Source organism: Gobius niger (genome assembly GCF_951799975.1).
Source record: "Gobius niger genome assembly, chromosome: 13".
NCBI lineage: Eukaryota > Metazoa > Chordata > Actinopteri > Gobiiformes > Gobiidae > Gobius > Gobius niger.
The window spans coordinates 11,310,892-11,326,655 of NC_136864.1; the positions used below are offsets into that span (position 1 = coordinate 11,310,892).

The 15,764-nt window shown below is 39.9% G+C and overlaps 1 protein-coding gene across 2 annotated transcripts in view; it reads left to right on the top strand.

Annotated features, from left to right (window-relative positions):
• The first annotated feature begins 517 nt into the window (after window positions 1–517).
• The window catches only part of prkci (protein kinase C, iota), a 61,147-nt gene continuing 45,900 nt past the window's right edge, over window positions 518–15,764 (top strand). For both annotated transcript variants that reach the window (XM_079569761.1, XM_079569762.1), the window contains exons 1-2: window positions 518–837; window positions 13,538–13,659. In XM_079569761.1, the coding sequence (XP_079425887.1) occupies window positions 755–837; window positions 13,538–13,659 (205 nt within the window). In that variant the 5' untranslated portion in view covers window positions 518–754. The remainder of the gene's footprint in view (window positions 838–13,537; window positions 13,660–15,764) is intronic.

Genomic DNA, 15,764 nt, shown 5'->3' on the forward strand with positions numbered 1-15,764 from the left:
ATGTTTGTTTGTATATTTATGTGGTATTTTCCAATGAAGAAAATATCTGTGACAAAATAAATGCTTGTATTTCAATCAATTTATTGGGCAAAATTCTACGCGGTGTAGCTTTAATTTTCTAAAAAATGAATACATTCTGTTTGGTGTACAATAATCCCATCCAAAAAGATATTTTTTAAATAATATTTGTACTCATTTGTATTATTTACAAACCAGTGCACTTGAATGTCATGACTGGAGGGGCTGTACAGCACTTCTTTGAATGCTGCACATAACAAACCGACGAGAAAAGCTTCAGTTGGTACAGTCGGAATGTTCTCAATATTGTTTTTTACACCGTTATCAGACAAATTAAAACATTTATGCATTTACTTGTGGAATATTTGTATTAGATCGCCCCTTTAAAACGATAATTGAAATAAGTCACGCGATAAATAATCCAATGCTAATATTTCTGTGTGTGATGCTAAGCCGTTACACCCCCGCATTCCCGCAATGGTCTCGTCCGTCTCTAGGCCTTTGCAGTAGGGAGTTGCTTCACGGACCTCTCAAGTTTTTCATTACTTTACATGTCGTTTTTTGCCTTACCTGGGACTGAGATTGTTACAGTATTTGGGCATTAATGACCGCGACGCTTCCCACGGGAGACTGCGGACGGAGAAAGTAGAGTTTTTGGGCGTGGTGCGTAACTTAAAAGCCAAAGAAGGAAGAAGGGGGTATATCATCCGTGGTGAGTCTGACCGCGGCGGAGCTCATGATGCCGACGTTGCGGGACAGCACCATGTCCCACCACAGCGAACATTCACATCAAGTCCGGGTAAAAGCCTACTATAAAGGGTGAGTGTTCATCTGTCCTATCCGCCTCCTCGCTCTCTCCAAAATAAGCAATTTGTGCGCTTTTAACCCTTGGCTAGTCGGAAAGCTAACACGGCTAACTCCGCTAACACTTGCTAACGCTGTTTGGGTTTGGATAAACTTCACACAGGTGAAACTGACCACACTGTTGTCACTGCCTGTATCCTGGATTTGTGAGCTACTTCAAACATGTTACACACGCTTGGGGAGTTGTCAGATACTGTACGTTTACTCTAGCCCACTGTTTAGTTTCATGTTGTGCTAAAAGCTTGATTCTGACTTGGGACTTGCAGCTTTGGTTTCTGTCAGAGCTGGTAGAGTTGGTGGCAGTTTTCGTTGTTGTAGTTTGTTTGGGTCATCAAACTTTATCTCGGTGTGAAAGAAATGATTTTGGTTGTTTATGTATTTTATCTGTGTGTATCAAATGGCCTAGCTGGAGTGGAGAAGACGAAACACGTTCAGCATCTTTGACATTTGACATCTTTGACATCAGATGATTTGATTGACATGACATGTGTGGATATTGAAATCACTAAAAGGTTTGGGCACTGCCATTAAACCCATTCCTTTTTGTTTTTCATCACAGCACTCTTTTTAAAATGTCTTGTATTCACTATGACATTTAGTTGGAACTAACAAATCTCAAGTTACTGTTTCAACAATGAATATTCTTACGGAGAATATCATCTTTGCAAGATTTAAAACGACAAGAAATAAAGGTGAAACCCAGATGTGGTAGTGGAGTAGATGCTGTAGTAGTAAAGGTATTGAACACATAGGATATATATGATATATATAGGATTGAAAGTCTCCTTCCAGTGGTGAAACATTTGCATCTACGGTCAGTCAAAGTCCAATTGATTTTTGTCTTTTTGCATTGAAAGCAGCTTCCCAAAGAGATGACAGTTGTTCGCTCTGTTTAAAACCTTATAATATCGCCTTGTATAACTTTTGCTCTTGGCCATAACAACCTAAATGCACAGTGATGTCAGTAGAGGATGGAGGCAGTGATTGGAGATGGGCCATGACTTGAAAAACGTGAAGTGCGAGTCTCTTTGGCCGGACCTGTTATTTCTGCCTGTGAGTCCGTGACACACCTGTGCTGCGCTGCTCTACGATGACATCCTACAAAACCAGGCATCTGAAATATTTATGAGCGAACCGCTGGGGAATGCCAGCTATGCCGCAGAAGGAAATGCTAATTGCACTTATCATAATGTTATTGCTTGGCCGCTCAATGATGAAGACTAGTAGTTGGTGAAGGGACTTTTTACTTAATTTGGCTGAGGGTAGTAATTTGACACAAGACAGTATCGACCACACGTCATTGAGATGAATGGGACATGGCATGAAAGGAAGGTGGTGTTCTGAAGGCTGCACTTGTTGCTCTTGTTAGCCAGGCTCTAGTCTAATGCTTGGAATTGTTCATTTAGTTATGCTAAAATAAGCATTGACAGAAGTAATATTATGTTGTAGCTAGGGCTGCAGCTAACGATTATTTTGATAATCGATTTATCTACCGATTATTTTCACGATTAATCGATTAATCGCTTGGCTGTGAAAGGTGCATGGAAATTGTATTTTTTCAATTTTTTTATCTCATAGAGCTAAAGTGGCGCCGCTTGAGGACATGTTGATGGAGTAAACTTAAAGGAAACGTTTGTAGGAGGCTCTTTGTGCTAATTCTGCTTTCTGATTGGACGAGGCAAAGACAGATATTTATGAAATTTACAATGTACAAAACACTGCAGACCCTCACTTTAAAAATAAAGTAGGTTTTCATCCAAAATACATAATTGTCATGTCATTTTTGCTCTATTTTAGTCTGTGTTCACTAGAAAACGATTAATCGATTACTGAAATAGTTGACAACTATTTTAGTAATCGATTAGTTGTCGATTAATCGATTAGTTGTTTCAGCCCTAGTTGTAGCTAGAGGTCGACCGACATGGGTTCTTCTGAGGCCGATTTTGGGGGATTTTCATTGGCCGATGCCGATATTTTTGACTCTAGCATCTGATTGTTTTGTTAAACGTTTGTTAAAGGAAATGTCCATGATAATACAACGCTGCTGAAGCTGCCCCATTACTGCCATATGTCTGATTTGTTTCTCCGGTATCTGAATAATAAAAACAAGATGAATGAATGAATGAATAATCTTTATTCGGACCATAAACAAAACATAAAAACACAAACTCGTACGAACTCAAAATACAACCTGCCATGATTGTGGCGGTTGTGAGCTCAGTTTCAGACGTGCAACTCAATACATTTACATCTTGGTACAATTTTGTTTTACCTTTTGCACCTTTGAGATTAGGCTGTCCGAAAAGGAGTGGGGGGAAGTAAACACTCAGTTGCCACATCAGTGTTAATTTTGACAACATATTTAATTTTAGTTTTAGTCTTGGTCTTTTGACTAAAATGTAATTTAATTTTAGTCAAGATTTAGTAAAATAAAAAAGTTTAAATTTTAGTCTAGTTTTAGTCGACTAAAATTGCATATCAATTTAGTCGACTAAAATTAAAACTAATTTAGTCTACTTATATTTATAATATTCATTATAATCATATTTAATCGTGGTCCTCGACTTCATGGAGCTGCTTCCACATGAACAAAGCTCAGAGCTGATGCTTTGGCAGTGAATTTAAATGATCTGAGGCTCTTTCAGACGGTCAATAGAAGTTTGGATGATTTTAGTCTCTCCTTTTCATTTTTATTTAGTCTTATTTTAGTCGACTAAAATATCTGGACATTTTAGTCATAGTTTTAGTCTCATGAAAAACGTTTAATTTAGTTTTAGTCCAATTATAGTCTGCAAAAATATCACTTTGACTGAAATTAAGACTAAATATTTTAGTCGACGAAATTAACACTGTGCCACATCTTGCTTTGTTTTTTTTTTTTTTTAAATAAGGCAACTGTATGACCATTAAAATCTGTAATATTATTGGGATAAACAAAAAAGCTCAGGAGATAATTTCAGCTTAAACAATACTTTAATGCTTATTATTTTTAAACAAGCCCAACTATTGCTTCATCTTCATACAAGTGTCCTTTATGCTTTAGTAGTAGCAGCACTGAGGAGCAGCCTAATCATGATCCGACTGCCGTTCTCATTTAACTAACAGACTGCTGGTTTGCTGCTCATTTCTTGTTAACCCCCCACATGTTTAAAAATAATTTGTTCCACAGTGTTCCGTTCTGATTCCTTATCATTGATCCATGTAGCTCCCAGTGCATTATGTGTGTCTGTGTTCTCTATTGTCTGCTATCTGTCTTCTTTTGTGTCATTGTTGATTGTCTTGTCCAGCGTGACGTCTCTCTCTCTACATCTTTGCCTCAGTATCAGTGAGCGGTGTCGGCCTGTAGCCCTCTCTGCCTGTCACTGCTCCTCTTCCACTCCAGCCTCGACAGCAAAGTGACGCAATAGCTGTCCTTTTAAATGTGAGCTCCATGGATATATTCGCTTAACCAACTTGAGTAAACGAATAGTGCTTCAGATGTGCGTGATCTGTGCCCTACAAATAAAATAGCCTTGCCCAGATGAACGATTACATCTTGGTAAATATCTTGTGTTTTATCGTCTTTGTGCCCGAGCGCTTTCAATTTACTTGTCATGACCTAGAGCCCAACAGGAACTGATGCTATGGAGAAAAAAGTAATGAACAAAAGGGGCAGCCTCTTGGCCTGTGGTAATGCGCTGACTATAGCGGCTAATGGACTGGAAGCCAGAGCAAACAGTGGCTCTATCGGCCACAGCGGAACAATGGAGGATTGTATTTACCTTGGATGTTTTTCTAATGCAGTCAGCTCCACGTTAAAGCAGCACTCTGAAACTCATGACCTGAAATTGTACAGCAGGGAAATGATAAAAGCAACGATCATCAAGTCTATTTTAAGCTTTTGTTTTTATTGAGCCGAGAAAATGTGGTCCAAGCCTTTAAAAAGCAATGTGTGCTTTTTATCTCTGTAGTTATTCAATCACAAAAGCGGAGGCACTTCTGTTAATTTTGGTGAAATTATATCATTTGACTAGTTTTACCTTTGTCTACGATTGTTTTCAAAGTCTGCTTTTTGATTTTCTCATAGTTTCAAGTAAGAATGCTTGCGCTTTTAACCTTGAACACTCCATATCAGAATTGAAACAAATTGCTTTCAATTTATTCATTTTTAAGAGCTGATGATTTCATGCTTAAGTTTGTGGAGTTATGAAAAGGTCTAGTCTTTGTCTGAGATTATATGCCTTTACCACTTTTACAAAATCCAGCACTTTTACACATCCTGCTGCTTCATAGAAAATCAACAAAATAAAGCTGTTTCCTTTTTCATTTAGTTTCTTTCTCACATGATGTTTGACGAATCCTCCATATTTCTGCCTTTTATTCTTCTCTAAAGCTCAAAATGTTTTCCATTCATGCTTTTTATAGCCCATACACCACACACTTGTTCTGCTACTGTCCATGTCAGTGCTTAAATTGCTTCCATTACGCAGTTTTGAGGATACCTGCCTTTGTTCTTCGCCTCACACTGCTCCTACCTTCACCGTGTCAGCCTGCTTTGTCCATATCGTTATCGCAATATAATTTTTTATATCGTTGTGGACACTAGGGCTGAAAGATACATCGTATTGATATCAAGATGGGAACATTCAAGATATTAATATCGAAAAAGCAACGATATAAACGATACAGATTTTCATCAATAAAACTGCGCCCTTTTGTATTATGTTGTGGTTTTCACCTAACCCATAGTTATATCGTATTGTATCGTAATCGAGATATCTGGCATGAATCTCGAGATATGAAATTTTGTCCATATCGTTCAGCCCTAGTGGACACGATATAATTTATGTTACGCTCGGCTCCATCAGAGCAGCTTAAACACAAACTGCAGAACACGGGGACAGGTGCTTAAAAGGTAAAATGAAATGAAGGATCTGAACTGCTTGATTAGATCATATTTGCGAGGAAAATAAAAAAGGAAAATAATAAAATATCACTGAATAAATCTTCCCAATAGGCGTTCGGCTGGGATTTTGAAGTAATTTGTCCATTGTCAACTGTGATATTTGTTTTTTATATGGTGATATAGATTTTAGACCATATTGCCCTGCCCTAGTGCAGAGAAGTGATATCCTACATTTTCCTTAGTGTTACCAGAGGGAATACGCAGCATAAGGTCTTCAAAAAGTCATTCAAAGAGCTTGAATAATGCATCATACAGGAACTTTTGTCTGTCCCTTCCAGACCGATTCTCCCGACGGCCACTCCACTCGCTCTGCCGGCCACGCTGCCGCACGTTACTTTTTTTGACAGGGAACGAGTCTCTCCTCCCGCTCTTTTGTCAGGAGTCTCTGGTCTTCCTCGGAGTCCGCCAGCCGCATCACTGCCCCCAGCCCCGGCTTTGTTTGAAATACAGGAAGCGTTTTGGCGGATTCCCATTTGCTTTATTCACGGCAAAGACCCCTCAAGCTCTACAGCATTAAAGTCTTGCGTCATGATCCCACCCGCGGAGGAACGCGTGTTTTCGACAGGGCTGAGGAGACGTTCGAGAATGAACGCATGGAAGGAGATGGCAAGAATTTGGACATTATGGATTGTTTGTTGTATTAAGAAGGTTGTCTACATTTCCTTCCTCTTATAATCATACAACCATATATAAACTTGAATTGTAGTTTTGCAGACTTTCTAACAGAGCTGTCCATGGACCGATTTTGACCATTTAAAACTCAGAGAAGCGGTAAAAACTCAACTGTTTTGATCTGTACATGAGTAAAAGACAAGAAAAACGCAATAATATATAGAAAATGTCCAGATCCTGACTCTTTTTGATCGTCATTTATTTCAATTGTGTTCATCACAGAGCTACCAAAATCACACATAAGGTGTATCAGAGTGACTAGTTTCATAATAAAAAAGTGTTTCCGTTTTTGGCACTCAATGTGTTAAGTGGTTTATTAAAAGTGAAGTATCTCCATGGCAACGCAGGACAGTCAGCACCATATTGGCGGATAACGGACAACTTTCCATTTACTTAAAGTAGGCAGAAACTCAAAATCAAATCTCAAAAAATTTGAATTTCCAAATGAAACCAAATTGCATTTTTAAAGAGAGGCAGAATAGATGAGCTGTTAATTCCTTTGTGATTTCAGTTTACTTTGACTTATCTGGTAAGAAACATTGTGGCAGTGGGTGGGATTTATGTCACATGACTCACAAAAAACTATTGTTTTTCAATAGAAATGGCTATTTGACTGGTTACAAAAGATGAGCATTAAAGGCGCATTATGCAGCTTTTTATGTGGGAATTTTTTAAATATATATATATTTGTGTGTATTTGACCTTGTAGTGGCCCAGTGGCTGTATGCGTGATCAGCATGGCATCTTTATTTCCCGTTACAGTGATCTCTATGACTCTCCAGGATCAATTGTTTGTTTGGTTTTCACTAGTGATGGACCCTCACACCAGAAAACCCACAAAACAATTGATTCCAGAGACCACAGTAATGGAAAGTAAAGGCGCCATGCGGACCACTCATACAGCTGCCTGGCCACTACAAGGTCAAATATACACACAAATATCAACTTTTTTTTGCATAAAAACTAAATATCCTGTCAAATATCTCAAACCTTTCTCCTCCTAAAATGTGCAAAGTGGACTGAATCTTGCTTTATCTCTCAATTTTACATAATTAGAAAATGCAATGCTTCATCTTGATCTTATTATGAATTAAAAGTGTGCTGATAATTATGAGGCACCATTCACCAAAGTAGTTTCCTCTCCGTGACTGTGACGTTAGTATTTCCCATCGGTGCCATTTTTAGCCGAGGGCGCTGTACGTCCTTGTGAGTCCGCCGTCACTTTGACCACGTCCTCTGCTCCGCGTGGGGGCTTTATCCTGGTCCTCTGCTGCTACAGTATGTGCCCCCTGCTGTTTCACTCTGCACAGGGATGTAAAGACCTCCGGCTCGTGTCGCCGTGCTCTGCTGACAAGGAAGAGGAAAAACCAATACAACACAAACTAACCAAAATATCTACATGTGTAATAGTGGATAAAAATGCAATACTTTGATTTGATTTAGGTGTTTTGAAAATGAGCGCAGTTCTATGGGTGTCTTTGCACATAAAGCAGTGTAAAAGTTTCCCCCTCTCCTCCTGCCTCATAGATCCGTGTTGTTTGCCGCTCTCCTGTGGCGTCGCGAGCTGTTCGGTCCGCGGCTGAACGGACAGTTGCGATGGATGCTCCTGGTTTGACTCCGGACCCCGAGAGGCGGCGCCGTCCTGCTTCTCCTCACTTCGCTGCTCTTTCTCCTCACTTTTCCCTCTCTCTCTCCGCTCGCTTTTCTGCCTCTCCTTCGATCTCTCATCCTCTCCCGTTCGCTCGCTCTTTCGCTCCGCACTGATGAATAGATTCACACTCAGAAAATGGGACCTCACAGCTGGCTCTGCGGCTGCTTTAACCAGGAGCTGCGTAGTTTCAGGGGAATGTGCCACAGGAGTTCTATTGTCCTGGCTGTGATGTCAATATGTGACCGTTTCACGAGGGTTTTTTAATGACACATCATTAAAATACCAGGAGGAGTTGTCATTTGTAAACAGAAAAGGATCTAGATGTTATATTTTATTAAGGTTTCAGGCTGATAAATACATAAAATGCACAATTTGGTCCAGTTTCTTGATGAATCTGAGAAATTGAATGTTTGACGTATCGAGGCAGTAATGTATTAGGGCTGCACAATATGACGCAAAAAAATATCGTATCGCGAAAAGCCACAATATATCGCAACATCACTAAAGTCTTCATCTTCATCTGACTGAGACGACACATTGTTTTGCAAACTCAGCCAAAAACAACAATGCATTGAACTTATAAATGTGGAAAAGTTCAGTTTTAGTTAAACATGATGTAGTGTTTTTTAAAGTCTTCTTTTGACACAAACTAGTTCGATCATGGACCAGATCGTGTTGAAATTATTAGGTAAAATATCGCAATTATATCGTTATCACAATATACTGAAAATATCATGACCAGCGATATTATTGAAGACCTTTTTTTATGCCACAGAAACTGCAAACCCAAAATTAAAAGCAATTATTGTAAATCTTGTTTCCTACTGTACTTATATAAACAATAACTAGCATAATACTTTAAATTTCACAAGTTGAAGCAGAACTAAGTAACCTGTTTACAAATCCTTTATGTAGGCCCTATGGGGGTAATACAAGTGTTAATGATTGGGGGTCTTTCATCTGGCCAGAAAACCACAATTGCAACTTTCCCGCCTCTAGGCAGGAGGCCCCAATACACACTAGTGGAATCACGAAGAAGAAGCTAACACAGGGGTGTCAAACTCAAATACACAGTGGGCCAAAATGTAAAACTTGAACAAAGTCGCGGGCCACCATTGAACAAATGAACCTTTTAATATGGACCCAAACAAGATTTGCTTTAACAGTGAATATGGAACAAGCAACACTTATTACTTGACAATATATAACTTAATAGTCCAGATATGCAAAAGGCCAGAGTTTGACACCTATGAGCTAACAGGCTAACGGGCAAAGCTAACTGCAGGATAGCGCCACTTGAACATTATTTACAGCCAAGTTTGAGCGAAAAAACAACAATATCTCCATTGTGTAATTGGATGTACAATATCCCTCTCTCCGTTTTGCTTTTCTATCAGCGTAGTATTTACACTGACGGGCAATTAATGAGTGAAAAACTGCAACATGCTACGACACAATCAATTCTACTTTAAGATTTAGTTGAGCTTTTGACCTAGATTATTTTGCTGGTTCTGAAATGTTTCTGACTTGATTGTGGACATTTCGTCATTATTCCAGGTCGATTGATCTGCCAGTGGGGTAAGAAAATTGTCCCATCAGCAGGTTTACCTTTTTATTTCACCTTTAAACTAGTCTGAAATGCCACCAAAATTGCAAAGTAATCAGTAAAAAGTCTAAATAAATGAAAACTGTTCAAAATGAGATTGATATTCTCAAATCAAGTCATTTAATTCCATGCTTGATGTTTAGATTTTGTTGTGTTCCCTTGAAATCTACAGCTTTTGTTATTTATTGGAAGATATGTGGTTGTTGTAACAAAATAACAGGCCCAGTGTCTGTCATTTGCAGCCGTGGAGGAGCCTGTGTTGCTCACCTCTGCTGTGTTCACTGCCGGCTGCGGTCACAGTCTTTGGTCCTGACTCAGACCTGAAAGTCCTTTTGGTTCTTGTGCAGCGGTTTCCTCTTGGTGAGCGGAGATTAGTCCTAATGAGTCAGCCCACAGAAATGTTATCGGGAGGTGGCCGTGCTGTGAGCTCTGATCGTTCCAACAGAGAACAGCAGCATATCGACTTTCAAATTGAACAAAATGAAGAAAATGATACTGAACATTCTTACATTTGAGACAAGTTATCATGCATTTTTGGCTTCTTATGATGTGGGTATTGCGTCGCCTAATACTGCAGTAATAATGTATTGTGCAGCCCTTGTATAACAGGAACTGCTGATTAACCGTACTCAAATCATGTGGAGGCTAAAGCCGCAGTGACAGTGGTAAAGCATAGGCAAACACGGCTTTCCCACGATCAACAATGAACACAGGTTTGATGGAGTCAGTGCTGGGAGCTACAAACTGACATTGATCGACTTCGGTTTTGTACGTTCTTCTACGTTTGTACGTTTGGAGTTCTTTTTGCAATTTTTCTCACACATGAATCCACCAACTGTGTGTTTTTGCACATTGGACTCCTCTATGTAGGATAGCTTAAAGCAGGGGTAGGCAACGTCAGGCCAGGGGGCTAAATCCGGCCCCCCACCACAGAACCTCCGGCCCCCAATATGATTTTGAGAAACATTATTATGCAAATAAGGGATCAAATACCTGTTAAAGTACTCTAAAAATGCAAGAAATAGTGTCTTTTTATAGTGTATTTAAATGTCCTTGCATAACAGCCCACTTGGTCATATATAATGTAAAATGGTGATTCTCAACAGGTGGGCCGGGACTCAAATGTGGGTCACGAGCCTGTAGGGAACCTTTTTTTCAATATTTTCCATCTGAAACTACACGGAAACACACTGGATTCTGTTAAAAAGTCTACTATTGGGTTGTGTTGATCATAATGTCAGTCTTAAAAGCAAATCTACGGCAATAAAAACATGAGTGGCAAATACAATGTTTTATGCGATATGTGACAAATTATAGTTTTATTTGGGTCGCAGCTTGTCATTAAGGTAGTGGCGGGTCTCGGAACCGAACTACAATGGTGAGGTTCTGCCCTTGGTGTTTTGGCAATGAAGAAAATCGTCCCTCCCTGACGCAAACGTGCCTACCCCTGGCTTAAAGCATGTCTGTTTTGTTGGCTGCAGTTGTTGTATCCACTGTTGCGAGCTGCGTTTGTGTCCTTACTGAAGGTGTCAGTGTCTGCTATAGCTTCTAGTTTTCATGGTTTTATTATGGGGTTGTATTAAAGTGAGTTATCGCCTACAACTTCAGCACGTACAACATTTCCCAGCACGTCAGTCTGCTGCACAGTGTACAGTAGCTCGGGGCTAACTCTGACCCTCCTCTGGCCTTCACAACGCCCTTCAACGTCGCACGTCAATCCTCCCAAGCATATTGTTTGCAAGAAGCTGTTTTTTTTTTCTTTGCACTGCAAGTATTTCTGACAAGGTTATTTAAGGCTTGGTTTGTCTATGTGGGAGTAATAGATGGATGGATAATACGGACTATATTTCATTTTGTAGAATTGGTTGCTCATCTAACTCTTGAGAAGTTGTTGGCAATCATGAAAGCAAGACGAAATTATCCCGACTTGGTAATTTGGTAGAGCAGGTGCTTGTAGCGGCTGAATAAATGATTTCTTGTCTGTGATTTGAATGGTAAATAGTGCTACCAGACGTCACTTTAGTCCCCCTTCCGTCTATCTATTTATCTCTCCCTCTCCCTCCCTCCCTCCTCTGGGTTTTCAGCCGTTCTCACGCCTACAGTGGAGCTGTGACGCTGAGTGCGCTCTGGATGTGACAGACTGGCAGACTGTGACTCACTCGTCTCCTCACATCTCCTTTTTTTAATGGAGAGGCGGTTAAAGACGCAGCGCTGTCGGGAAAATGTTTGTGAGAGCTAGATTTTTGTCCATAATGAGATGCAGGTTCTACACTTGATGTTTTGTCAGTGAAGAAGAAAAACATGGCTCAAGTTAGGGCTGCTCGATTAATTATTTGTTGCCTTAGAAAAAAATCTTTAAACAATTAGAACAACTATGCACAACATTTTCTTTGGACAATGAAAAAATTATATTAAATATGCTCACGTTTCTAAACTAATCCTCTATTGAGAGACACCTGCTCCCTGCTGGCCAGCTTTCACACCTGTCTAAGCAAACAGAGCCACGTGGCCTGATGACATCATCACACAGCGCGTCAGATCAAAGCCTTTTGCTCGAAGGGAACAGAAACATCATCACAGCAGCATGAAATAATACGAGTTTGCTTTAAAGGAATAGGCCACCGTTTTTACATACTGAGATATGTTCTTACCTCGACATCCGCGGAGCAATATCTTCACTTTACTGTGTGGATGTCGGACTACTCCTGGTATTATTACGCCTTACAATATAGTTCCCCTTTTTATCCGCTTAGAAAATCCACATTGTTTAATTTTGTGTATTTATACTTACTTATATAGTACAATAATTCACCTAATATTTAAATAGGGAAAACGTGGAAGAGCTTGGTAGCTTCTACTTTCACCATGTTTGGAGCTATACACTGCAAAAAGTATTTAACTAGATCAGTATAAAGATCTCAATTTGAGCATAATAATCCAAATTTTAGTTGTTTTGACTAGTGAAGAAGTTCTTAGGCATTTGTCCTGGATTATTTCACTTGTTCTGAGATGTTTCTGACTCGTTACGATACATTTCGTCCTTATTTCAGGTCATTTTCTTTGCCAATGGGGTAAGAAAATTGGTCTTATCTCATTGGCAATTTTACTTTCTTTTTTCAAGCAAGATTTACCCTAGAACTGGTCTGAAAAGTCCTCAAACAAGCAAAGTAAACTTGGTCCGATCAGGAAAAGTGTCTAAATGAGTGAAAACCGCTCAAAACAAGATATATTTCCTCAATTCAAGTCATTTAATCCAATGCTTGATATTTACTTTTTGTTGTGTAGAGGAGAGGAGGAGAGGCTAAATGCTAACGCTGTCTGTGCTGTGTTTACGTGACTGAGGGCACCAGAAAACCAGACAGGTACAAATGAACTGGTCTAAGCTACGGTAAGAACATATCTCAGAATGTAAAAACGAAATTGTAATTGAATTTCGATTAATTGCACAGCCCTAACTCCAAGTGCTGTAACGTTGGGAGGACAGAGGCTCAGGTGGTTAAGGGGTCGTCTGCTGAATATATAGCTGGAAGTTTGGGGGTTCAGTTCGACATGTGTGTGAATAAAATGAGAAGTCTCTAAGCGCAGAGTGGATCACATCTATGCCACTGGGCCCAGAGCAGCTGTGGCCACAACAAAGGCGATAACCATGAGCACGAGTGAATGAGTAACACTATGAAGAGTGTCAGACTTCTCTTTTATGCATTATTTCTGTGTGCCTCAAGTCCCATATGTTAGGATACCACTGTACTTGCTGATGGGCCTGACCTCTGTCTCTCCTCAGGGACATCATGATCACGCACTTCGAGCCGTCCATCTCCTTCGAGGGCCTGTACGGAGAGGTGCGAGACATGTGCTCCATGGACAACGACCAGCTCTTCACCATGAAGTGGATCGACGAGGAAGGTACTTTCTCTTTCACACTGCTCTATCATAAATCATCTACTGTCCAAAAAGCAACACCACGAGCAATACCTTTGAATTATGTTCATACACATAACAGCGCTTTTCAATTATCGATGTATTTTTTATTATTATAAATGACTAGATTTACCTTGCAGTGAAATTAAAAGAAACAAGAAAACAATATGAAAATCTGTTGTGAGTGAAGAAGGTTTGTGTCCTAACGGTCCCTGCTCAGTTTGTTGAACAAATTTGCCATAAACATTAACTCAGGTCCTGCCTGGACTTGAAAATGTGTGATTTATTTTGAAATAACAACATTCTTGGTCAAAAGTATTTGCTTAAAGGGGGGGTATTATGCAAAATCAACTTTTTCAAGCTTTACATCATGTTATGATGTCATTCCCTCATTAAAAACATGCCTGAAGTGTTGCCTTGGCACATTCACGTATTTTTGAGAGTTCTGTAAAAACTCTGATGGCGGCCATTTTAGGGGTAGGTTTGCCTGAGTCCTCCAGGGAACGCCCCCACCTCCTGGAGACGCCTCTGAGCTTTCGTCACCAGCCGAGTAACCAACCACTGCTCCTCAGCAGAACCCCCTCCCCACTGATGCCACAGACAGCGTGTGGAGGGGGCGTGTCTGAAAGAGTCAGAGGTTCTTAAAGAGACAGAGGCCCATTTCAAGACATTCGCTACAGCCATTTTGAGAGAGCAATTTTATACAATTTTTTACTGCATTTACAGACCAACAGGAGGTTTCGTCATCATTGTTGTGTGCCATAGACTGGTGCTATGTGATTTAAAAAAGCATAATACCCCCTCTTTAATAGATAGAAGTACTCCATATTACAACCCCTTTTTAGTCAGCGAATCTAAATCTAATTAAAAATTGCAATTTAATGTCGACTCTTGAATAATTCGCAATTTGCAAAAGCTTCAGTTATTCAGGTACTAAAAAGTGCTCTGAAAACAACAATATAATCGATCTCTAAAGAGTGTTTTATGTTCTTATTCTGCAAAAATGTCCTGAAATACAGGGGATTCTTTGACTCTATTTTAGTTGTCCATATTTTAGTCATTAGGTAAATGTTAAGGCCTTTTTGAAACTTTATCTCGAATCTCAAACATAAATCTCAGTAGATCCTTATTGTATTCAGTGTTGGTCAAACTTCCTGGTGGCCTGGCGGTCGTTTGCCCGTGTCTTACTGGTTAAAGCTGGACTCCCTCAGGGTCAGTCACAGGATGAGGTCAGTCTGCCTCGATCCCGATCAGCCGCCGCTCCACACGCCCACAGACCATTAGTGCCGTCGATACTGCGTCTGAGGATAAAAGCTGCTGATGACACTAACGAAGCACCGTGTTTACGGGGGATTCACCTGCGCTCTCGCTCGTCCATAGAAACGGCACGGAGCCTGTGCTAATGAAGCGCTGAAGTACCCGGGGTCAAAGGGCACCAGGCTGACGGACATGTGACCCGCCGAGTCACAAACGCATGGGGGATAATGAGAACATACAGCACAAATGAACTACTACTACAACCAACTGGGAGAAGTTTACACAGCCCTGACATGCAGGAACAGGCTCAGACACAGGTTTATTTAGAGACAAAATTCAACTTTTTAGACACAATCGCAATTATAAGAAACTTTCCTTCGATTGGTACAAAATGAACCCCTGTTTCTTTAGTCAAATCCAGTTTAAAAAAAACCTTCCAAACATGTAAACGGTCTGTCAACACAAATCTTTTTTTTTTTTTTTTTTAAATCATGGCATAGACTTGAAAAATTGTAAGTAACCAGTCATTTATTTCATTCTTGGGAAACCGTCTTGTACGCATAAGCAGAGTTTCAGTGGGGCATCTCAAAGATTTAAATAAATTAGGACAAATGTAGACCATGTCAAAAAAACATTACAGTGGATATTAAATCTAAAGTTCTGTGAAAATAATGACATTATTCAATCTTTTACTCCATAAGTTCATCAATAATACAAAATGATGGTCCAAATCATATTAAACTGCTTGTTTTGCTAAAGTATCTTCTCTTAACTTTCCACTTTCGTGTCCAATTTACGTCATCGTCACCTTTATCCACTGTTTGATTAACTAG